Source organism: Ammodytes marinus (assembly GCF_949987685.1).
Source record: "Ammodytes marinus genome assembly, chromosome: 2".
In the NCBI taxonomy this organism is placed as follows: Eukaryota; Metazoa; Chordata; class Actinopteri; order Uranoscopiformes; family Ammodytidae; genus Ammodytes; species Ammodytes marinus.
Window position 1 is genome coordinate 36,575,048 of NC_137231.1, and position 25,046 is coordinate 36,600,093.

A 25,046-nucleotide genomic window follows, 5' to 3' on the forward strand; every position below is an offset into this window, starting at 1 on the left:
CACACACACAGACACACACACACACACTCACACACACACACACACACACACAGACACACACACACAGACACACACAGTAGTAACTTTCCAGTTGCGATGTGAAGCTGCTACTGTTTCCCCACATCCTCCAACACCTGCAGTCACTTACACACCTGTCTGTGTGTGTGTGTGTGTGTGTGTGTGTGCGTGTGTTTGGGAGTGTGTGTGTTTGTGTGTGTGTGTGTGGTTTCCTTACACACTAAACACACTAACTGCTGCCGTAACAAGAACAAAAGCAGACAGTGTCATAGTGGATGAACTATAATCTCAAACTTAGAACTAACCAAGACTGTATCTATAGCACAGTTCAGACACAAGGCCATTCAAAGTGCTTTACAGGGGCAAGATTAAAATACATAATACACATTAGAAAAGCGAATGAATAGAAGTAAAACATTTATATAAAATAAAAAGTACAGGTTAAAATGGAAACAGAAAAGTCTTCAGACTTGATTTAAAGGAGCTGAGAGTTGCAGCAGACCTCAAGTTCTCTGTCTGTCTGTCTGTCTGTCTGTCTGTCTGTCTGTCTGTCTGTCTGTCTGACCTCATACTTCATTCCTGCAAAAACAAAAAGACAAATTTCCCACATTTATTAGTTATTAATGGTTTTTATTTGTATTTTCTAATGATTGTGTGAAAGGAACTTTTAACTTTATGGAATATCAGGTAGAACATACAGGTGATACTCGTATTATTAGAATATCATGGAAAATGAATTGGAATTGAGGCAAGAATTCATGCAAAAGAGGCCCAAACCAAGTACTGAGAACATAAGCATGATTATACTTTATAGAGGGCCGACATTTCTGTATTTAAAATCCCTTCTTTATTGATTTCATGTAATATTCAAATTTTCTGAGATTTTGAGTTTGGGGTTTACATAAGCTGTAAGCCATAATAATCAAAATCATAACAAATGAAGGCTTGAGATATCTCACTTTGCATGTAATGAGTCTATATAATATATTAGTTTCACCTTTTAAGTTGAATTACTGAAAAAAAGTAACTTTTGCACGATATTTGCACGGTATGTTTCTGAAATTATGACTTCCACAAATATCCAACCAACACTCGCCAAAAATATTAAAATTACGAAAAGCAACATTTTCTAACCCTGGAACATCTGTGACAAAAGTGTTCATTTAGCCTTACCCGCGGAGATAAAGCCCCTATCTCACTGGGATAAGGCTGGCTGAATCAGTAACCTCTTTTTTTTTTTTTTAAAGATAATTTTATTGGCATTTTTCAAGCTTTATTAGATAGTACAGAGTTGAAATGGGGAGAGAGAGAGAGACGGGGTAGAGTGTGTACCATATTGGCTCCGGCCTTCGTTGCAGTGGTCGCGGGTTCAAATCCGACCCGTGGACCTTTACTGCAGGTCATCCCCCCCCCCTCTCTCTCTCTCTCTCTCTCTCTCTCTCTGTCTCTGTCTCTGTCTCCCCGTTTCAACTCTGTACCGTGAAAAAAGCGCTTTGTAAACCATTGTTTTTAAAGGTGCTATATGAATAGATATATTATATTATTATAAGTTTGTTTAGACTACATAGAGTCATTGTGCATTGTGTGTGTTTATGATTGTTTAAAAGCCCTTGTTTGTAGGGAGGGGCATTTCAAGCAGAAGCTATAAATGCTGTGATGCTAATCATTGGATGTGTTGATCAAGAGACTGTGGGAACATCTGTCTCTATCAACTGGACAGTAAATGAAATGAAAACTAACATGTATTCTATTTTATATTTATGGTTTAAGGGAACAATTATGGAATTAAAGGCCTACTTCACCGGTGGGAATATGAAGGTGTATTGAACTCGGAGATCCTATGAAGTATAAATGTGCAACCATTTTAGAAATGGGTTCATCCTAGCCTGAGAAAAGGCAGAAAGAGTGTTTTATGGTCTCACTGTCTAACCCTACATTTCTCTTTCTGTGACGATTTAAGGATTTTTTTGTTTGTTTTTTGAATGACAAATTATTTCAATTGATTGACTGTGTATGTTTTTGTGTGTGTCTGTCTGTCCGTGTGTGTCTCTCTCTCTGTCTATCCACCTGTCTCTCTCTGTCTGTGTGTGTCCGTCTCTCTGTCCGTCTGTCTCTCTCTGTCTGTCCGTGTGTTTCTCTCTCTCTCTCTCTCCGTCTGTCTTTCTCTGTCTGTCTATCCACCTGTCTCTGTGTGTCTCTCCGTCTGTCTGTCTCTCTCTGTCTGTGTGTCTCTCCGTCTGTCTGTCTCTCTCTGTCTGTGTGTCTCTCTGTCTGTCCATCTGTCTCTCTCCCTCTCTCTGTGTCTCTGTCTGTCTGTCCGTCTGTCTGTGTGTGTGTGTGTGTGTGTGTCTATCTCTCTCCCTGTCTCTGTGTCCATGTGTCTCTCCCTCCCTCTCTCCCTCTCTCTCTCTCCCTCTCTCCCTCTCTCTCTCTCTCTGTCTCTCTCTCTCTCCCTCTCTCAGTGCGTGATTTCAGAGTGTGTGTGCGTAGGACCGAGGCGTCAGACCGCTGCAGGCTGAAAGGTGAAGCCGTTCTGAGGGCGGACGATACTGCGCTGCTATTGGTCGATAGAAGCGGTGACATCACGTTCAGCTGGCCGTACAGATACCTGAGACGATTTGGGAGGGACAAGGTGAGACAGACAGACAGACAGACAGACAGACAGACAGACAGACAGACAGACAGACAGACAGACAGACAGACAGATATCTATCTATCTATCTATCTATCTATCTATCTATCTATCTATCTATCTATCTATCTGTCTGTCTGTCTATCTGTCTATCTATCTACTCTCCCAGACCAGCTTCTCCTTCGAGGCGAGCTGTCGGTGTGACTCTCTCTCTCTGTCTGTCTGTCTGTCTGTCTGTCTGTCCGTCCGTCCGTCCGTCCGTCTGTCTGTCTGTCTGTCTATCTATCCATCTGTCTGTCTGTCTGTCTATCTATCCATCTGTCTGTCTGTCCGTCCGTCTGTCCGTCCGTCTGTCTGTCTGTCTATCTATCCATCTGTCTGTCTGTCTGTCTGTCCATCTATCCATCTGTCTGTCTGTCTATCTATCCATCTGTCTGTCTGTCTGTCTGTCTGTCTCTCTATCTATCTATCTATCTATCTGTCTGTCTGTCTGTCTGTCTATCTATCTATCTATCTATCTATCTATCTATCTATCTATCTATCTATCTATCTATCTATCTATCTATCTATCTATCTGTCTATCTAACTCTTCCTAATCTTCCAGACCAGCTTCTCGTTCGAGGCGAGCTGTCGGTGTGACTCTCTCTCTCTGTCTGTCTGTCTGTCTGTCTGTCTGTCTGTCTGTCTGTCTGTCTGTCTGTCTGTCTGTCTGTCTGTCTAACTCTTCCTAATCTTCCAGACCAGTTTTTCCTTCGAGGCCGGCCGTCGGTGTGACTCGGGCGAGGGGAGCTTTGAGTTTGACACCAGACAGGGAAACCTGGTGTTCCAGGCTGTGGAGGCTGCTATCAACCTGCAACGCACCTCCCTGCCCCCACACAGACAGGCCTCCACGCCCGCTACTGCACAGGTGTGTGTGTGTGTGTGTGTGTGTCTGAGTGTGTGTGTGTGTGTGTGTGTGTGTGTGTGTGTGAAAATGTGTGTGTGAAATTAACATCTGCAAGTTGATCTACTATGTGAAGATGTGATGTGCTAAAAACTAAATTGTTTGTTTTTCTTTGCATGTGTGTGTTTGTTTGTGTGTGTGTTTGTGTGTGTTTTTGTTTGCATGTGTGTCTGTGTCTCTGTGTGTGTGTGTGTGTTTATGTCTCTCCTTGTATGTGTGTTTGTGTGTGTGTGTGTGTTTATGTCTCTCCTTGTGTGTGTGTGTGTGTGTGTGTGTGTGTTGCTAATTTTCGGACTCTTTTTTGTGGACCAGGGGAGTCAAGATGACCACAGCATGACACTTCCTCAACCACGCAACCTCACCATGCCCCCAACTGGAAAGGTGTGTGTGTGAGTGTGTGTGTGTGTGTGTGTGTGTGTGTGTGTGTATGACTGTGTGTGTGTGTGTGTGCTTTAGTGCGTAACTTCTGTCGCCCCCCCCCATGAGAAATTCTGAGTAATTACAACAACACTGTCGGTGCATCTACATGAGGTAAAGCCTTCAGTGATGGCACATGGATTTTATACCTTTTTTTTTTACAACACTGGTGCAGGAGCTCAGAAAAATCCCAAGAAATGTTTCAGTTGTTGATTCTACTGCTAAGAAAAGAAACCTGGACGTACAGCAGAAGGTATAAAATCCATGTGCCATCACTGAAGGCTTTACCTCATGTAGATGCACCGACTAGTGTTGTTGTAATTACTCAGAATTCCTCATGGGGGGGCGACAGAGTCTTTGGCTGTGTTGGAAAAGCCCTACTAACGTCCTACTCATTTTAGTATGAGTAAGACATTAGTATGAGTAGGACATTAGTATGAGTAGGACGTTAGTAGGACGTTAGTATGAGTAGGACGTTAGTAGGGCTTTTAGTATGAGTAGGACGTTAGTAGGGCTTTAGTATGAGTAGGACGTTAGTATGAGTAGGAGGTCAGTATGAGTAGGAGGTTATTAGGGCTTTAGTATGAGTAGGAGGTTAGTATGAGTAGGACGTTAGTATGAGTAGGACGTTAGTAGGGCTTTTAGTATGAGTAGGACGTTAGTATGAGTAGGACGTTAGTAGGGCTTTTAGTATGAGTAGGACGTTAGTATGAGTAGGACGTTAGTATGAGTAGGACGTTAGTAGGACTTTTAGTATGAGTAGGAGGTCAGTATGAGTAGGAGGTCATTAGGGCTTTTTGTCACTGTGTTGTTTTCTCTCCAGGAAGTGGACTGTGTTTACAGCATGCTGACTGAGGCTCCGACTCTCCTGATCCACAACAGAGACAAAGACAGTTCAGCTCCTTCACTGCAGCAACACCGCCACCCAGTGGTGAGACACACACATTACAGCTTCAGCTACATATCTGAAGTTCTCTCTCTCTCTCTCTCCCTCTCTCTCTCTCTCCCTCCCTCCCTCTCTCTCTCTCTCTCTCTCCCTCCCTCTCTCCCTCTCTCTCTCTCTCTGTCTCTCTCTCTCTCTCGTGCCTTTTCCCACAGACACTCTGAAATAAAAACTGAAGTGGCGAACCCCTTGTTTGCTTTATTTATTCCTGAGGCAGAGATAGTCCGACACACAGAGAGAGTTTAACTTGGTGTTGACTCATTTATTAAAAAATAACTCCGCTTGACTTTCCAGGAAATAACGAAACAAAACTCCAAACCACCGGTCCCCAACCTTTTTTGCGCCACGGCCCGGTGTAATGTTACAATATTTTCACGGACCGGCACAAAATAAAATGATACGACCGGCATAAAAACGGTGGTATTTCCTAAATATAATGATAAACGTGAATCCACTGTGTACTCTTATGCAACTTTATTAGCAGCGCCCTCGTAACATCATGCCAACAACATAGCATGAATCGTCTTTGCCATTATTATGTCTATGGTTGCGTTCCGAATCTCCTCCTCTTTCTTTTTTCTATTCTACATACTACATCCGACGATAGAAAGAATCTAGTTAGGATGCAGTAGGCATACTATTGGGACATACTTTACTCTCTTATTTCATCATAACATTGCGCCTTGGTCTTGCCTCTTGCTTTTATATCCGTCGCATCCCTGTTTGTTTTCATATGGAGGCTTCGTCGATGTGACGTCACTTCACGTGCGCACTGGATTGTGGGTCAGAATCGCCCAAACAGGATGCAGTTTTCAACACTAACAATCTTGGCCGCATGAAGTAGGACATCCGGGTACTTCTAACCATCCTAAATCTGGCCACAAGAATCGGGACATCCTAAATCTTTTTTCTACCAAACTAAATAGTAGAAAGTATGAGATTCGGAACACAACCCATGTCTCTGTGGCTCTGCCCCAAACACTCTCTGGTCGCTATGGTAACATTTAAACATGCCTTCAAAATAAGACGGAACACAAAAATAAATATAAAGTGCGTGAAAAATACAACTCACCATATAGCTAAATCAGTGGGAGCCCTGAGCTTGTTTCTCTGCAACGAGACGGTCCTATCTAGGAGTAATGGGAGACAGTGACACCCGAAGTGTGTTGCTTATGTCCAGTCTACTCCGATATTTTGTTTTGGTTGCTGTCACTGCAGAAAATCCCGATGTCGGAAATGGCAACAGGGTTTCCAGTGCTGTTGTGGCGATCTCAGGGTATTCTGCTGTGACTTTAATCCAGAACACCGGCAGAGTGGTTGTTTCGAACATACTTTTAAGGCCGCCGTCATTTGCGATCTCCAGCAGTTGATCCTCTTCTTGCATCTACATGCTGGATTCCCCTGGTTTGTTGACAAATGGGTCGCGGATCCATTCCTTGGCAGTTCGTGGGTCTTTTGCGGTTGGGAAGTAGCGCTCAAACTCATTTAAAAGCATAGACAGGTGATCGTGCACCAGCTGGGTGAATGAAGGCTCGGCCTCAGTCTCTTCCAAAATCCCCGCAAATGTCTGAAACATGTCAAATATACCTCTGTTCACGCGCCGTCCCCACAAATCCAGTTTGGCTTTAAATGCAGCTACTTTATAGCCTACTAGGCTTGTAGGTTTCATTTGAGCGGCAACATATCGCGTAACCGAGACAAGCGACAAGAGTGCGTCATAGACGGATGTAACAACCGGAGGGAATCCGGTCATTTTTCAAAATAAAACATTGTTCATCGTTTAATAAATAAAACGGAAATAATATAAGTTATTTATTCTTTCTCTGCGGACCGGTACCAAATGACCCACGGACTTGTACCGGCCCGGGGGTTGGGGACCGCTGCTCCAAACAATGTAAATGATTTTGCGGCCAACACAGGGTAAAAAAGCAAAAAAACAAACAGCCCTTTGCCCTTTGGACTAAAGCGGTAGTGTTTTTACCACGCCAGCTGTTGTTCCTGGGTGAGCGTATACCCATGACAAAGGCATTAAGAAAAACTATATAAAAATAGCATTGTTTGCACTGATGGTCTCGTTTGCTGTTACATGTAATTTATGATCATCAGAGGAAAAATTAGACTGTTTCAGATATATTTAAAAAGTTCCTCGTAGATACTTTAATCTCAGCATTACAGATAATTTGTTTTCTTTTATTTCTTTTATTTTTAATTTTTTTTTTGTGAAAACATAATTTGTTTATTGTATTTCCATGCTTTTAATTTTTGTTTTGTATGTTTGATATGTCTGAAATAAATTGAATCAAATCAAATCAAATCAATTTCATTCAAACACATATAGCTATAAAAAGTAAAAGTGCATACACTGGTCATTTGGACTGGAATATGTAAACGTTCCTTGTAGACATTTTTAAAGACCTAATTCACCGGTGTAAATATGAAGGTGTATTGAACTCTGAGATCCTATGTAGTATAAATGTGCAAACATTTTAGAAATTGGTTCATCCTAGTCTGAGAAAAGGCAGAAAGAGTGTTTTATGGTCTCACTGTCTAACCCTACATTTTCCTATTGTTACATCACACTAGTAAAATGTAGGGTTAGGATTAACAGGACAGCTGGGCCAAGGGAAGACTGAGGGAAGACTGAGGGAAGAAAAACCTCATTCATTATATTATAACAGTGATTTTATAATGATAGAACGCCGGTTCCTTATGGGTGAAGTATTCCTTTAAGAATAAAAAACTAGGGGGCGCCTTTAGCTCAGTTGGTAAGGCGTCCCCCTCCCGGGCCGGGCCCAGCAGCAGACCCGGGTTCGATTCCCACCCGCGGTCGTTCTCTGCATGTCACTCCCCTCTCTGCCCCATTTCAACTCTGTCTCTACACTATCAAATAAAGCATAAAAATGCCAAAAAAAAAATATCTTAAAAAAATAAGAATAAGAAACTAAAGCAAATAATGGATTGTCTTTTCGTAGTGTCGTCTGGAACCTCCGGTGGATAAAATGCTGACAGCCGTGAAGAGTTTGAATTTGGACTCTCGCTCCGTTCCCCGAAAAAACCAGGTTAAGATGATCTCAAGCTGCCCTTTACCTCAGCAAGGGCCTGAGACAGAGACACACACACACACACTCTCTCAGACACACACACCCTCACACACACTCCTACAGACACACACACAGACACACACACACACACACGCTCAGCTTAGCCCCAAACTGAGCGCCAACCCGACATACTCCAAAGTGACGCTGCCCGCGGAGAGACACTCCAGGAGGGAGAAGAGAAGCTCAGAAGATAAACATAAAGGTGAGGAAAGGAATGTCCTGTTTACACACACACACACACACACACACACACACACACACACACACACACACACACACACACAGAGACATGCACGCACACACACACACACACACAAAGACATGCACGCAAAGACATAAATACACACACACACACACACACAAAGACATGCACGCAAAGACATAAATACACACACACACACACACACACACAGAAACATGCATGCATACACACACAGAGACACATGCTCATACATGCACACGCAAGCACTCACACACACTCAAGAAAAGCACACACACAAAGACAGACAGACACTCACGCATGCAGCCACACGCGCACCCACAACCAAACACACACACACACACACGCACACACACACATGCACGCAAAGACATAAATACACACACACACAGACATGCACGCACAGACATAAATACACACACACACACACACACAGACGCATGTACTCACGCAAACGCAAACACACACACTTTATAAAACAAAAAATACTATCTACAGGTCTTAAAAATGCATTTTCAGCCAGAACAGTGTTGTTGTAATAACTCAGAAATCCTCATGGGGGTGATACAAGTTACGCAATATAGCTTTAGCGGGGTGGTAGGATGGCCTAGAGGTAAGGTGGCCGACCAGTAACCATGAGGTCGCTGGTTTGATCCCCGGCACCGGACAGGAGGGTGTTAGTAGTAAAACTAGCAGAGGCTGGTATTACGTCTACGGTGCCCACCATCTCTACCATTGTGTCCTTGAGCAAGACACTTAACCCCAAACTGCTCCAGGGGCGCTGTACTGCGGCTGACCCTGCGCTCTGACCCCCTCCGAAGTGTGGTAACTTGAGAGGGGATATGCGAAAAGACAAATTTCAATGTGCCTCGTGTACAACTGACAAATAAAGATAACTTAACTTAACTTTAAATTCTGCAAACTAAACTAACCCCCCCCCCCCCCTCTCTTCCCCCCTCCCTCCCCCCCCCCCCCCACTACCAGACCCAGAGTACTCACTGCCCTTCGACACCCTGGCTGTGACCGCTGGCATGGCAGACATCTTGTCTTCGCAGCAGACGGCCCCGCTTTACGACATGTCTTCACAGCCGGCCGACCCGCTTTACGACAGCATAGACGAGATGAAGATACGCAACGTGTTCCCTAGCAACGACAGCGACGGTGATGTCACCACAGCAACCACCTTCGAGAAGGTCAGCTCATGTTTTGATTATGCGTAATATTTATACATATTTTATTTACTTGTTTTTACGACTTTTATTGTTCGTCCATTTCATTGAATGTCAATTGTTCTGTCTGTCTGTCTGTCTGTCTGTCTGTCTGTCTGTCTGTCTGTCTGTCTGTCTATCTATCTGTCTATCCATCCATCCATCCATCCATCTATCCATCCATCTATCAATGATGCATTTATTTGCATTCCCACTGTCAAAAGTTGGGAAGTGTCCCAAAATAAGTGAACTGTGCCGTTCTTATTTGTGTCCCCTTTAGTTGAGGCACCAAGCCATCTCATGATAAATAAAAACTGATTTGATGTTATTGTATGACTGTGAAGCTCACTGAGGCAAATGTCTATTGGTGATTTTGGGCTGTACGAATAAAACCGATTTTTACTCACTATAGCTTTAAAGCTGGGGTGGAGGATTTGGGGAGAAAATAGCAGTTGGGATAGAGATTCGAATCCAAATACCTCAACCGCTCCACTTGTTCTCTTTGGTCCCTCCCCTAAGGTCCCTCTCCCTGACACGCTCTACACCAACAACGTCGGTGCCAAAGTGAATGGACAGTCCCAACAGCCAATAAGAACAGAGAATCGGAGCCTCGCTCTGATTGGTCAAAGTGTACAGCTCATGTTAATTTTGACCAATCAGAAATCACATAGCCCAGCTTTAAATAAAACTGATTATATCGTATTTTCGGGTAGATCAGATTTTCGTCAAAGCTTTATTAAGACACCCAACTGCGTTCCGAGATTTGGAAGGCAGGGCAGGTTAACAGATGATTTAAAGGTAATTTATATGAGAAGGTTACGCGCTACAGCTTTAAATTACACGGACTGTATTGTATTTATTTGAGTAGGACGTTAGTAGGGCTTTTAGTATGAGTAAGACGTTAGTATGAGTAGGACGTTAGTAGGGCTTTTAGTATGAGTAAGACGTTAGTATGAGTAGGACCAGGGCTGTACGCTTATTTTTTTAGGTGGTAGCACTGGTGCTAGCAAGCAAAAAAAATCAGTAGCACAAAAATAAATTTGGTAGCACACAAAGTATGATCGAAAACCTGCATAACCTTAACCCATGCATTTCGCTCTAATTACCTTTTAGCCTGTCATCTTGGTCTCATTTGAAATTCTCAATTAATATCATATTAATTGTGTGCAGTAATAATTGTAGAAACATGAATAGGGGTGCACTGATTGCAATTTAGACAAAATAATCTAACCTGCCAATTGCAATTTTTTGCTGATTCAGAATTATTTCTCCTCATAAAATGTATATCTATATATTTTTTGTATACACATATAATTATTATATTCATAATAACATATTTTTTTGGTAAATGTCCTTCTGTTAATTAAAACCAAACTTTAAAACATATAGCCTATTAAATAAATAAGTATACATATTGGTACAATTTAGGATAAGTTAAATAGGTTGTTGTGAATGTGTTGGGAGGTGTTCTTCAGTGGCTTATCAGTTATTTCAAACTTTGTTTAAATAGACTACTGTTGACTTTTCTCTGCAGCTGAATGAGTTGCCTTTCCAGCTAGCGCACTGCAGGGCTGTGAAGCGCGAACTTCCTATTCTTACCGGCTTCAAAATAAAAGTCAACTCACGTTTGGCTAGTAACAGGCTTTTAATGTGAAGGCGCACAGGAAATGTTCTGTTTGCACACGCGCTAACTTAACTGCGTGCCGCCTCCTTCCGGTTATTACCGTTGGTGAAGTGTATTAGACGCTAGCACTAGTGCGAGCAGCATTGTATTCATCATCGCACGTGATCAATTTCAGTAGCAAATGCGATCAAAACTGTCGCACTGTACAGCCCTGAGTAGGACGTTAGTATGAGTAGGACGTTAGTATGAGTAGGACATTAGTATGAGTAGGACATTAGTATGAGTAGGACGTTAGTATGAGTAGGACGTTAGTATGAGTAGGACATTAGTATGAGTAGGACGTTAGTATGAGTAGGACTTTGGTAGGGCTTTCGAACAAAGTTTAGAAAGGTAATTTATATGAGAAGGTTACGCACTATAGCTTTAAAATAACAGTGATTGTATTGTATTTAACAGGTGGAGCACATCTGTCTGTCTGTGTGTCTGTTTGTCTGTCTGTCTGTCTGTCTGTCTGTGTCCCTCTCTGTCTGTCTGTCTGTCTGTCTGTCTGTGTGTCTGTCTGTCTGTGTCCCTCTCTGTCTGTCTGCCTGTCTGTCTGTCTGTCTGTCTAGCTGTGGAAGATCACTGGGTTCACATTATTTTAATTCTTTTTTGGCATTTAATTATTATTATTTCTGACAGAGTTAAGGGGTTGATAAAGAGATCATAGATGTACAGTACAGGCCAAAAGTTTGGACACACCTTTTCATTCAATGCGTTTTCTTTATTTTCACGACTATTTACGTTGTAGATTCTCACTGAAGGCATCAAAACTTTGAAGGGACATATGGAATTATGTACTTAACAAAACAGTGTGAAATGACTCTTAAATAGGTCTTATATTTTAGATTCCTCAAAGTAGGCACCCTTTGCTTTTTTGACAGCGCTACAAACCCTTGGTGCTCTCTCAATGAACTTCATTAGGGAGTCACCTGAAATGGTTTAGCAAAGAATTCCACATGTGTTCATTCAAAGTTTTGATGCCTTCAGTGAGAATCTACATTGTAACTAGTCATAAAAATAAAGGAAACGCATTGAGCGTGTCCAAACTTTTGGCCTGTACTGTATTTGTAAAAGTTTTTTAATTTTTTGTATATTTTGTCCTTAACAAAAACAAATTGGACAGGTGGAGCACATCTATGATGAGCCGGAGGGCTGCGCGGCCCCCCCCTCTGTCTACGATGACCCAGAGGAGATGAGAGGGGACGCATGGAAGATCATGGGAACGCCCGCCGACCCTAAAGGTACATGCTCTGTCTGTGTGTCTGTGTTTCTGTCTGTCTGTGTCCCTGTCTGTCTGTGTGTGTGTGTTTCTGTCTGTGTGTGTCTAGCTGTCTGTGTCCCTGTGTGTCTGTCTGTCTGTGTCCCTGTCTGTCTGTCTGTCTGTGTGTCTGTCTAGCTGTCTGTCTGTCTGTCTTTCTGTGTCCCTGTCTGTCTGTGTCCCTGTCGGTCTGTGTGTCTGTCTGTCTAGCTGTCTGTGTGTGTGTGTCCCTGTCTGTCTGTGTGTCTGTCTGTGTGTCTGTCTGTGTGTCTGTCTGTCTGTCTGTCTGTCTGTCTGTCTGTGGAAGATCATTGGATGGAAAAAAAAAATTATTCTTTTTTGGCATTTAATTATTATTTCTGACAGAGTTGAGAAAGAGATCATATCTGTATTTGTAAAAGTGTTCCATTTTTTGTATATTTTGTCCTAAAAATGATATACTGTAGAGACAGCGATTAAATGTGTCAGAGAGGGGAATTACATGCAGAGAACGACCTGGGTCTGCCAGCCAGACAGACAGACAGACCGACAGACAGACGGATTGACAGACAGACAGAGAGACGGACAGACGGACGGACAGACAGACGGACGTACAGGCAGACAGATAGACGGACAGACAGACAGACAGACAGGCAGACAGACGGACCGACAAAGAGACGGACGGACAAACAGAAAGATATTGGGCAAGCGAGATAAAACTGAATTTATCTTATTTTATTTTGAAGGTCACGAGTTCCCGTACAACCCGCGTGTGGACGACTACGCGGTTCCTAAGCGACCACAGAGGCTACTTCCTGTTTCAAACACCAACGAAGAAGAAGGAGAACAGGAAGGGGAGGAGCCTTATAACAACATCATGGTTAAAATGGCCTAATAAATGGTTTATATATATATACAGGTGTGTGTGTGTGTGTGTGTGTGACTGTGTGAGTCTGTGTGTGTGTGTGTGAGTCTGTGTGTGTCCGTGTGAGTCTGTGTGTGTGTGTGTATGTGTGTGAGTCTGTGTGTGTGTGTGTGAGAGAGTGTGTGTGTGAGAGTGTGTGTGTAGACGCTCAAGTCAATTATTATATTTGTATAGCACATTTAGAACAAACTCAGACTGTACTTTTTGACTTTTTAAAGCATCTGTAAACGTGGTCTAAAAATAGTAAAAATCAATATATGACTTCAGAGTTGGTGTGACAATAGGGGCTTTAAGCAACGATGGTTGAGAGGACGGCTACGGCGGTCGAGCAGAATTTTTAGCATTGGAGAACTCATGTCATCACCTCCTATCGCTGTAGTCAGAGCGAGTCAGAGCCGTTGTCAATCTGTTTAGAGAGAGAGACAGAGAGAGAGAGACAGAGAGAGAGAGACATAGAGAGAGAGACAGACAGAGAGACAGAGAGAGAGAGAGACAGAGAGAGAGACAGAGAGACAGAGAGAGATAGACAGAGAGAGAGAGAGAGAGAGACAGAGAGAGAGAGAGAGAGAGAGAGAGAGACAGAGAGAGATAGACAGAGAGAGAGACAGACATACAGCCGTAGTCCGTCTGTTTACAACGGCAGAACGGGGTTTTGACGTTGTGAGCGCTACACCAACTGCAGCAAGTAGCCGTTCTAAGAGTTGCTAGGTGATAGTGGAAGCCATTGGAATCTTTCCCAGACGCCGTAGCTAAAACACCGCTGCTTAAAGTCCCTGATAAGCTTATACAAGAACCTGATTGAAAATACATGTTCATAAATATTATAAAACTTATTTTAAAGAAATTGCTTTTTAACTGTCGAGAGCTTTTGATTATTAGAACTTAAGAAATGTATAATTCACACACAAACTACTGTCTACATTGTTTATTTACATACATCTAAACTGATTTTCTGTAAAGTTTATCAAACTTAAATGACAATATCTTTAATGTGTATTGATGAATATTCCTATAACTGTTTTCAGATGCTTTACTATCATGAAACTAACTCCACAATAAAGGGTGAAAATTTGATGAAATAAATTATTTTTTAAATGATTGTTTTCTGTAGCAGTGACAGTTTCCTTTCAGCAGAGGGCAACACAGCTCAAATACAGCTGCATTGTGAATCAGTGAATATCTCCTCATGATCTGCTACCTGTCTGTACTGTGTGTGTGTGTGTGCGCTGAAACAAATCCAGTGTTAATACACAGCCTTGGTTCTGTAGCTGGTATGTTGCTGGCTACGGTGGGTCCCATTTGTTTACATACCAGACCAGTTTACAGAGCCTAAGCTGTGTATTAACACCATATTTTGGTACTTCTTCTTGGTCTTCCAACAGGTGCATTTCCCCAGAACGCCCACTATATATAAAAACGTGTAAGGCAGTTAGGTTTGTCCGTTCTGTGCTACTGTAGAAACATGGAGGCCTCAGCACCAGGGGCGTTTCTAAGTTTCTGAAACATCCGGGGCTTAGCCCAAGAGGGAATAGGATAGCGCGCGCGGAGCATTTTCATAATGCTTTACCTAAATAAACAAAATAGGAAGGTAATTATAGCTTTAAATATCTACCTGACTGCTGCTTATCCCCAAACATCTAAAGTTCCATTCAAGTTATTTCAGAGTAAAATGAATACAGTGAGACAGACCTTACCTTACCCATATCAGGGGTGTCAAACTCATTTTCACAAAGGGCCACTCTATGATGAAATGATAGTCACACTAAGAGCCGACATGGAGTTTACTGACATGCCTTCTTTTTAATCCAAAAAGTAAAAACAACATACCTATGAATATATTATAGGTGGGGGGTCTGGGGGTGCTCCCCCATAAATTTTGAGCGTCAAACACTTAATTTCCTGCATTCTGGTGGATTTCTATTCATATATCTGTGCCTTTTATGCATCATTCTGTGAAGGAAAAGACAACATTCAGGTTCCTAAAGAATCAGCTATAATAGAATAATGCAGTAAGGCTCTCAGGCATCCTGGATTTTTCAAAACTTTCTGCAAATTCAAAATATATCATATGTTTAGGGTATTTCTTTTTTAGGAATCATGACTCAGCACCAGTGTTAACTATTTATGACACTTAACATTGGTGATGAAATGACAGCCACCATTGGAAATGAAAAGGGTGGGCAGCTAGCTAGTTAGCTAAATTGTAACTTAAAAGGTGCAGTGTGTAATATGACATCATCAAGTAAGTTCTAGAATGCAACGCTCCCTGGGTAACCCCACCCCTTTCGAATAATAACAGACGCTACAGTGGCCTTTAAGGACAAGAACAATTTCTAAATTTTAAACAATGCACCTGATGACATTCCAACTATGACACTTCCAAAATGGCGGTGACGACCCTTTCTAAGGAAAAAAATAATAATTCTAAAAAATAAATTCAGCTAAGATCCCAACAATGGTGGAGGTGTCCACACTCATCACCCAGGCTATCGTTAAAAGCATGGGCTAATCCCCAATAATACAGGTGCATCTTAGAAAAATATCTTGGAAAAGGTCATATTAAGAGTTTATCAAAAAATTAAAAATATTTTAAATCTGAATTAAACTTACAAAAAGTTAATGCAAGTCCATTTGAAACACAAGTCGATTAATTGATTTGTCATTTGAGAGAGAATTAATAGGTTATTGACTATTTGAATTGTTTAAATGTTTACCAATGTGTCCAAAATCTCATGATCCAACCTTCTGAAATGCAAGGATTTTTACTTATTTTAATAATTTTCGAGCCTCTTTTACTTTGATTATTACGGATTAGAATACTATATAAAACCAATCAACAAAAGGATTTATAATACAGAAATGTTGACCTTGATGAAAAGTATGTTGAGGAGAAAGTTTATTTCTTAAAGCACTTTGAGAAAAAAGACATTGTCAAGAATAAAGTCGGAATGTTGAGAACGATACATCTTTGCTACAATCAACGTTTTACCAGAAATAAGCCCAACTGAATAACTGAATTTTTCCATGATATTCTTATTATTCTAGATGCACCTGTATGTGTTTCTTGTTCAGCTTCTGTGGTCTATTCTTTAAGATCTTGCAAGTGATCAATTAAATTATAATGCTCCAGAGCTTGATTCGTAGACCCCACCAGGTTGTGATGTTTCAAAGTATTCCTCAGGTCTTAAGCCATGTCGTACCTTTGTTTCAGATGAAGGGTTTTTGAGATTTCTTTGGTCCACTGTTGCGTAGAATTCCTCTTTTTCGTCACTGGCATGGATGTGCTGCTCTTTGTTCGTGTATATATTGTGTTCTAAAATATTCCTTTTACAGCTGAGAATATGCTTGCCATATGACATAGGTTGACATGGAACAACAAACTCAACTTTTTCAGCATTTGTGGTTACAACTGCTTAAAGGCAAGATTTTAGGATGTCCTCGTGTAATGTTTTTATTTGCAATTATTTATCCTCTGAACAGGTTTGTGATTATTTTTTTAATAAGGTTACATGTATATGCAATTAATAAGACTGTTTTAAGGATTTTGATCCCAGATCGAGGTGTATTTGTTAACAGGCTTTTAGGTGAGAGCCAAAACTCCTTATCAGGAATACAAAATGGCTTCTCCAGATCGGTCCAAATAGTTTTTCCATCGTTCTAAGTGTGACCATGGTGTGCAAAAAAAAGGTCCGATTATCACTGTTGAACTGAATTTGAGTTCAAAATAAGACGAAGCCAGCACTAGCAAAACATATTATCATTCTCCATTTCTGAGATTTGTGTAGTTTCTTAAGTTGAAAGTAGTTTTTCTTGTTTGGAAAGTCTAAAGTGCCCTCCTCTAAAAGTGTGTATGTAATATTTCAAGCATTGCTTTTTGAAGTAGTTAATCTTTTACTACCATTTGTCGTATTTCTGTAGATGGTCCTACTTGAACTGTAGAAATTACTGTTTAAATGTTATGCTTAACATTTGGCAAAAGGAGCAGATACTCTATACGCCCCCTATTTGTATGTAGCTAATGTGAAACAGAATGGCATCCCATTAATATTGAAAATGGTGTATGTTTGTCAGTATGTGAAAAAGCAAATTGATCACTTGCAAGCATGCAAGTACTTCAAATAATGCAACTAAGACATATCTCCTCACCACTTTACTACTGTAACACAAGTGAGCTGATGTGGTGTGTGGACATTTATCTGTATGGCTTGTGTTGGGCTGTCCCATCTACTAATCACTGGCCTTACCCTGTGTTGTAATACTGCTACCTATAAAGAAAAACATTTATTGCAGGATATGTTTTTGCTACAGTAGATGTGTCTAGCGTGAAGCTCTGGACCCATTTCCTTCTCTAGTACTATTTCGGGTTGACGTTGTATGGGCATATGTTGCTCTGCTAGCCTCAAGCCTTCTGGAAAAGCCTTAAATCTCACAGAAGTTACCCGCTACTTAAAGTTGTAATCCGTAAAATTTGAGTTGCGTTGTTTCTAGCAGCAGTTTTTGCGGTAAGATGTAATTGAAGGAGCACCACTCGACCAACTAATTGGACTGCTGTCGTCGTTAGAAGATTTGGCTCCTAGGACCATGTCTTACCAAAACAACATTTAAAAAAAGATGCACATGAAGAACACATAGGCGTGGCACTACCAAGGTAGAGGTTTCCGCATTATGGGTACAAAGGAACGCATCCCTGCTGACTGACGTAAGATGCGTCTCTAACTCTGCGCCGCATTTGACACCTAGGTTGTTTTGCTAAGCGCTTTCATCAGTGTGTCATATGTTCAAACCATCACTGTTTAATATAGTAATTTAACAGACGATTAACTATATGAAAATATTACGGATTACAATTTTAATACTTGGCTTAACTGAATTCCTTTACCAGGATTGCAACCTAATTATAGATTCATTGTGAGAAAGAGCACATTTTATTTTTTCTTTGGTTAATTTGAAATCTTTTAAACCTGTACTGTAAGACCATTGGGGAGTGTTCATGTATAGGCAGTGGAAATGGTGATGTTGCCTTAAATATCTAAGATATTAAGGTAAATAATTCTACTCATACTTCCACCTATCCTAATGTCTCAAATGTTGCCTATCTATTAAGGATTTAAGATTATTTTAAGAGTAAAATATGAATAGTATTTAGCAGAATTAATATGTATGTAGAACAGGGCTGTAGCAGTTATTCTAAAGTATTTGGAATGTGTTTTAGTGACAATACTTATAAATATCCTTGTATAGTTTCTTAATTTATTTTTTTGGACCACTGCATCCTGAAGCCATAGGTGTTTAAACATTAGGTGCCATAGGTGACACATATTGACGCACACTGTGTAAACTGAATTGTCTGCACTCATGAGGTTTGCATCCATGCTTTAATCTGATGTATTTCACATCACTGAGAGTTTAGTACAGGTTGAAAGGGAGGAAATGGTGAGAAAGTTGAGATGCAAGCTGTAGTTTTCCTGGATTTTGGTCTTCATACTTGATGGCATTTTTTTTTCTTTTTTCTGGCTATAATTTTTGATGTGCCTGCCCCTTAAAGCTGCTATTGACTTTAATCTTAACACACGCTAGTATGTTCTGTGTGTTTGTGTGTATGCATAGTAATGATGTATGGGCTATATCGGGGAAATAAGTTCCTATTTATGGGATGGGCACAAGGCGAAAATTTGCCACGACTCTCAAATGCTGGTAAATCGGGTAATGTCTACTCTACCAGCCATATTTGGAGATAATTCTAAGTATATAACAACTGACCAGTATTCAAAGTGGCAGAGTGATTTTCAGGAGTCCCACCCACAGCAGCCTCAAGACAGACATCTTCCAGGCCTGTTTGGGTTTCTGAACTTTAATGCCATGTCCATACGTACACGGATATTTTCATAACCATTTCTATGTTTGGTCTGTATTCGTGGTGACAAGGAAACTAAGGGTTTTCGTCTTTAATTTTTAAATCCACTTCCATTTTGCCCCGCGCTTAAGAAGATGGTCAATGTGGATGCTCACAATGTTCTATGGTGTGTGTGGGGTCACACATTATCGCCACCTACTGACCTTCCATGAGTACGTCAGCGATTTTTATCTTTAAAAATGTTTCTGATATTCTAAAACACTGTTGCGGGAATTTTCTGCAAACAGATGGGAGGGGGGGATGAGTTTTTTTTAAATATCCGTGTACGTTTGGACATGACCTCTGATTTATAAACACTAAAATGATAGACCTGCCCTGTTAACTTTAACTGGCTCGTTACAGCCCGACATAGTCAGGTTCTACAGTTTCACATGAAGTGCCTCCACTGAGCGTTAGTATGGAGAAAAGTGTGATTGGATGCTTGCGCGTGTGTATGTTAAGCTTGGGTACTTGCACACAGGTGTGCACGCTCACAAAGGTGCACAAAGTTAATCTCTGATGGGGGACCAAGCTACTTAGTGTAACTACTGATACTGTGTCATGGACTGAAGTCCTGAAGTGTGCCACCATTCCTAGACGCTGTCGGGATGTGTGAACTGTTTGCTGCTGACTCACTGACCAAAGTGAACAAGCGTCCCTCTCTGTAACCACCCCGGCCAAAAACTTTTGCAAGCTTGTATTGGGAACTTGTTTATGTTCTAACTGTTATAAGCAACATCCTGGATACCTAAAAGAGCTGCTGCCCTAATTTGGACGGTTAAAGAAAATCTTGAAGTAAAAGTTTGAAGATGTGAACCAAGCATAACAAAAAAATAAATCTAGAGTGAGTAGTTCCTGTCTGTACACTACACCCCCCCACTTGTTTTCTCCAAGCAAGATTCAGGTGTTGTAATAACCAGAACCTTGCATGTTTTGTGTTTGTCACACTATTAACATGCAGAAACAGTACATGTCAATATGCACTGTAAGAATTTAATCAAGCACATTGTAGCTCATGTCAGTTGACTCAGATGGCAACATGTATTGGGGCCCAGGGGCCGTATTACAGAAACTTCCTAACTCACAATTCCTATCTTAACTGTATTGTTACCATGGTAATTAGAGTTAGGACCTGATTTAGGAAAATAGCCATTACAGATTAACAGTTCCTAAGTCAATGTTCCTATCTTAAGTCAAGATAGGAAAAGTGTATTACAGAAGCATCCTAACTGACACAATCTTAAATAAAGCCTCCTAACTTTAAGATAACTGTTGGGCCATCCTAACTTTTCCGTTTTCCAACTGTAAAATAGCCTAGGCCTACATAGCTACAAGTGATCAGTGATGGCTGCAATTTTTGTATACGTTAATTTAGAGAGAGGAAACAACCGCAACCGTAATTTGTATGTTGAGCGGCTGCTTGGTAACCCGGACAAGAGTACCTATTTGCAGACCCATGGAGAAAAGGAGCTCCACCGGAAGCCACGCCCCGAACTCATTTCATTGGTCAGAATTGTAACCTACTCTGAGTTTGTTTTCACTTCACGCTGCAGCTCCGACTGAAGAAAGAGTCACTGCCACAACGCGACCCTGTACAGTTTAAAGCGGGATGTTTTTATCATTTCCTGATGATTTTACTTTTGACCGATCATTTATCTGATCAGTAGCGTAGTTCTCAGCCCTCGTGCCGTTCATATGCGGCCACCTTACACGCCGTGACATGCTCTACATTCAGATTAATAAACCTATTGTATTGTATGTATTTGTTTATTTATTAACAGGAGTTTTTTTTAACGTATGTGCCACTGAACATAGGCTATTTAGGCTATGCATGGTTGAAATGTAATTCTGCGGCTGCACGCGATCGTTATACTGTTCAAATTGCGTCATCACAAAGTCACAGACGAGCATCGATCGTTAGCTTAATATGAATATAGAAATTATATAATAATTAAAACTGTGATCACTAGAGGACAAGGGATCTGGTAAATCAATCAGGATCTAGAATGGAAACTGTCACCTTATGTGTCTGTCTTTCACCCCACTTTTAAAATGAGCTGTTTATTTTAATGTGGTGGCACCTTTTGTGTGTTATTGATAAGAGTTTATATTTGTATGTGATTGACCTAGGCTACTTGTGGTAATTGTGAATTAAAGAGACGGATTTCGGAAGATGTACACAAAGCTTCGTTGCTTCATTCATCTTCTACCTCAACATCTACTTTTTACCACCGTCCTGGCCATTGGGACCCTTAACAAACTGACGTATTTTACTGTCAACTAGCACCATAACCGGTGGAAACTGTGTCTTGTTATTATTCACCGCTAGGTGAACGCCGGCAGTAAAACAAAAAGAAGAAGGAATTTCCTGCTTCCGGTGGAGCTCCACTTTCCCCATGGGTGTGCAAATAGGTGCCTCTCAACCCGGACGATGTTTTGCGGTTTGAGGACAAAATCCTAATCAACCGGTATCGATTGCCTCGGGCAATGATACTTCAGCTAGCCGAGCAGCTGCGACCAGCGTTGGAGAGACCAACGAAGCGACACGGGGCTCTCCCGGTTGTGCTGCAGCTGACAAATGCACTACGGCTGTTTGCCAAGGGGGACTTCCAGACCGAGGTTGCTGACTTATCTAAAATGTCCCAGCCGGCAATTTCAAGAAACTTGACAGAGGTGGCAACAGCAATAAGCCGATTGGCCCCTCAATACATTGTTTTTCCGAAGGCGGAGGAAATCATGTATATAAAATCAGCATTTTATCGGGAGTGCCGGATGCCGGGTGTGATCGGGCTCATAGACGGGTCGCTGTTCCCAATCAAAGCCCCTAATGGGCAGGTAGAGGCAGCATACGTGTGTCGGAAAGGCTATCATGCCATCAACATACAAGCAATAGGCGACCACCGGATGGTTATCCGTCATCTGGTAGCGCGATGGCCGGGCTCGACTCATGATTCGTTCATCTTCAACACAAGGTAGTAGAAGTGTTTCAAGACAAACCTTAATGAGACTAGACAGTAACTTTATCATCATTACCATACTGCAGCGCCACCCAGTGGGTCTATAGGGTAATAGGCTACAATAAAGTTAGTTTAGATTATGTTAGACCCTCTCCTCACCTATACTATTATTAGGCCCAATAATATTATTATTATCATAATTATTCTTTATTGTTAGGCTTACGTTGCCCAGGATTATATTTTATATTTGATGCTCTAATTCAGATATGCCAGCTTCACACGCAAATACATTCTGAATTAAATGTGAAATTATCTTATTTTAGCAGTTTTGTATCTCTGCAGTGACATCAATACTTATCTGGAGGAATCAGATCAGAGTGGCTGGCTTCTTGGTGATTCTGGCTATCCCCTAAAGCCATACCTCATGACTCCAGTAGGGAATGAGCGCTCTCCAGCAGACATGCGGTAAAAAAGCCAGATTTAAAAAAAAATGTATTTCTTAGATTCCAAACAAAATAACACAAGTATTGTGGTTACTCGGTTATCTAAGTATGTTGAATCCAATAGGTATAACCGAGCTCACAAGCAATGTCGATCGAGGCAGGAGCGTCTGTTTGGAGTCTGGAAGAGCAGGTAGCCTAAAGGTCTAGATATTCGGGAAACATTTAGTAGCCTAATATAAAAAGTCAATGTTGATGAACTGACAATACCTAAAATCTTTTTAATCAGATGGAGATGCCATGACACCAGTGGAGGCTACCTCCAATATTCCCCAGAAAAAGTGGTGTTGTTCATTAAAGCCACAGCAGTGCTTCATAACATCTGCAGATTGGCTAATCTTCCAGACCCTGAGGTTGACGCAGCAGAACCAGAAGGCCATGCTGTTGAACAGGAGCCGCAGGGACTTGTTGCTGGGGTCAACACAAGGAATCAATTGATCCATGATTTCTTTGAAAGACCTGGCCAAGATAATTAGCCAAAATAATAATGAGTAATGATAGTGTAAATATACAAAAATATATAGTTGAATAATACCATAGTGTAATATAAATTAATTGATAGGACTAATACACAGGTGAAATATTCAATGCACATTTAATCACATTTTATAGCTTATTATAATACTAATGATAACAATATATACATATAACTAATGATTTAAATAAAAAGGTGAAATATTCAATGTACATTTAATTATATTTTATAGCTTATTATAATACTAATGATAACAATATATACATATAACTAATGATTTAAATAAAAAGGTGAAATATTCAATGTACATTTAATTATATTTTATAGCTTATTATAATACTAATGATAACAATATATACATATAACTAATGATTTAAATAAAAAGGTGAAATATTAAATGTACATTTAATTATATTTTAGCTTATTATAATACTAATGATAACAATACATAGAACTAATGATTTAAATAAAATGGTGAAATATTCAATGTTATTTAATGATTAAAATAAAAAAAAATCTGTTAAAATATAGCAATTGTTTGGTGTTATTAGGCTATATTTCTTGGCTGCACTTTCTGCAAAGCCTCTGTCTGGTCTTCTCCCACTCAAATCTTTCTCTCTCCAGCTCCAGCCTCTCTCTCTCAACAGCCAGCCTCTCTCTCTCTAGCTCAATCAGGGCCATGGTGGTGTCTGTTGACGAGCTTTTTCTTTTTGCTGTAAAATCAAAGTGGATATAGCTTGTTATTAGACATTGATGACAGGCATTTGAAAAATGTCACAATGGTAGTGCAATTTAGTTTACTTTACACATATCTGATAATCATTATTGGCTTATTATTATTGGTTTAATAATTACCAGGGGGTGGTGCTATTTCGGACGGAGGGGTCTCACAGGTTGCCCCCTGGCTGCACTCCTCTAGGCCTATAAGCTCCAGTGTAATGAGGCCGTCGGGGAAGAGACCGCCGCCAACCGCTTCCAGTCCAACCTCACATCCACCAGGAATACCTGTATGAATATGGTATATGTTGGTCTATGCCTATGAGCGCAATTAAAGTGTGAACAAAGATAACAACAAATAAACAAGCAGCCTTAAGACTTTCTTACCTTCATAGTGGACTTTGTCCAACAGCCCGATGATGCGGCACTCAGCGGGTGTAAGGGGAGTAGCAGGGGATGAGCCCCCACCCGTTTTCTGCTGTTCCTTCGACTGGAAAGCAGCTTTCTTTTTTACCTCGCTTGTCATTGTTGACAACTTCTTTTTGATTGTTTCCACGCTCCGCTGGACCCCCGAAACCGCAGTGGCAGCGTCCGCAATTTTTGCCCATTCGACGTGTTTCTTTTCGGCGCTCAGAGCGGGTGATAATTTACCGAATAAAATGTGTTTCACCTTCTCCACCAACATGACCAACACCTCCAACTCATCCGCTTTGAAATTCAATGCTCTCCTATTATTTTCCATTTTTTTTAAAAGAGATTGTCCGTGTAAACTATAGAAAGTAGCCTATAAACAAAGAGATGTCCGGAGTCAGATGGAATTAAGTGGTGGCGGTTGCTTAGCAACAGACATAAACGTTGCGAACGGAGGTCGAATTTAGCAGTTAGGATTTCCTAAACAGACTTAGGATAGGATTTAGTAAGATAAGATAGGATTCCTAAAGTTAGTTAGGATCTGCTTCTGTAATACCAAATCAGAAAAAATCCTATCTTGGACCATCCTATCTTAAGTTAGGACTTAAGATAGGAAGTTTCTGTAATATGGCCCCAGGTGTGTTACAACTCCCTCTAGATTTAATTTTTTACAACAATAAATGATTGTCTTTGATCTTTCATGTTGTGAACGGTGGTGGAGGGGGGCTTACTTTCTCTACTTTGTGAAAATGTGATATTCCAGTTTTGCCTAACCTTCAGGAA

General features: G+C 40.9%; 1 protein-coding gene across 1 annotated transcript in view; it reads left to right on the forward strand.

The window, feature by feature from the left end:
• The window catches only part of dok2 (docking protein 2), a gene marked incomplete at its 5' end in the record, with an annotated part of 20,387 nt that extends 6,152 nt beyond the window's left edge, over positions 1 to 14,235 (forward strand). The window contains 8 exons of the mRNA XM_080036683.1: positions 2,481 to 2,650; positions 3,390 to 3,557; positions 3,906 to 3,974; positions 4,834 to 4,941; positions 7,926 to 8,256; positions 9,259 to 9,467; positions 12,272 to 12,389; positions 13,132 to 14,235. Coding sequence (XP_079892809.1) covers positions 2,481 to 2,650; positions 3,390 to 3,557; positions 3,906 to 3,974; positions 4,834 to 4,941; positions 7,926 to 8,256; positions 9,259 to 9,467; positions 12,272 to 12,389; positions 13,132 to 13,280 — 1,322 coding nt within the window. The 3' untranslated portion in view covers positions 13,281 to 14,235. The remainder of the gene's footprint in view (positions 1 to 2,480; positions 2,651 to 3,389; positions 3,558 to 3,905; positions 3,975 to 4,833; positions 4,942 to 7,925; positions 8,257 to 9,258; positions 9,468 to 12,271; positions 12,390 to 13,131) is intronic.
• Positions 14,236 to 25,046: the final 10,811 nt, after the last annotated feature.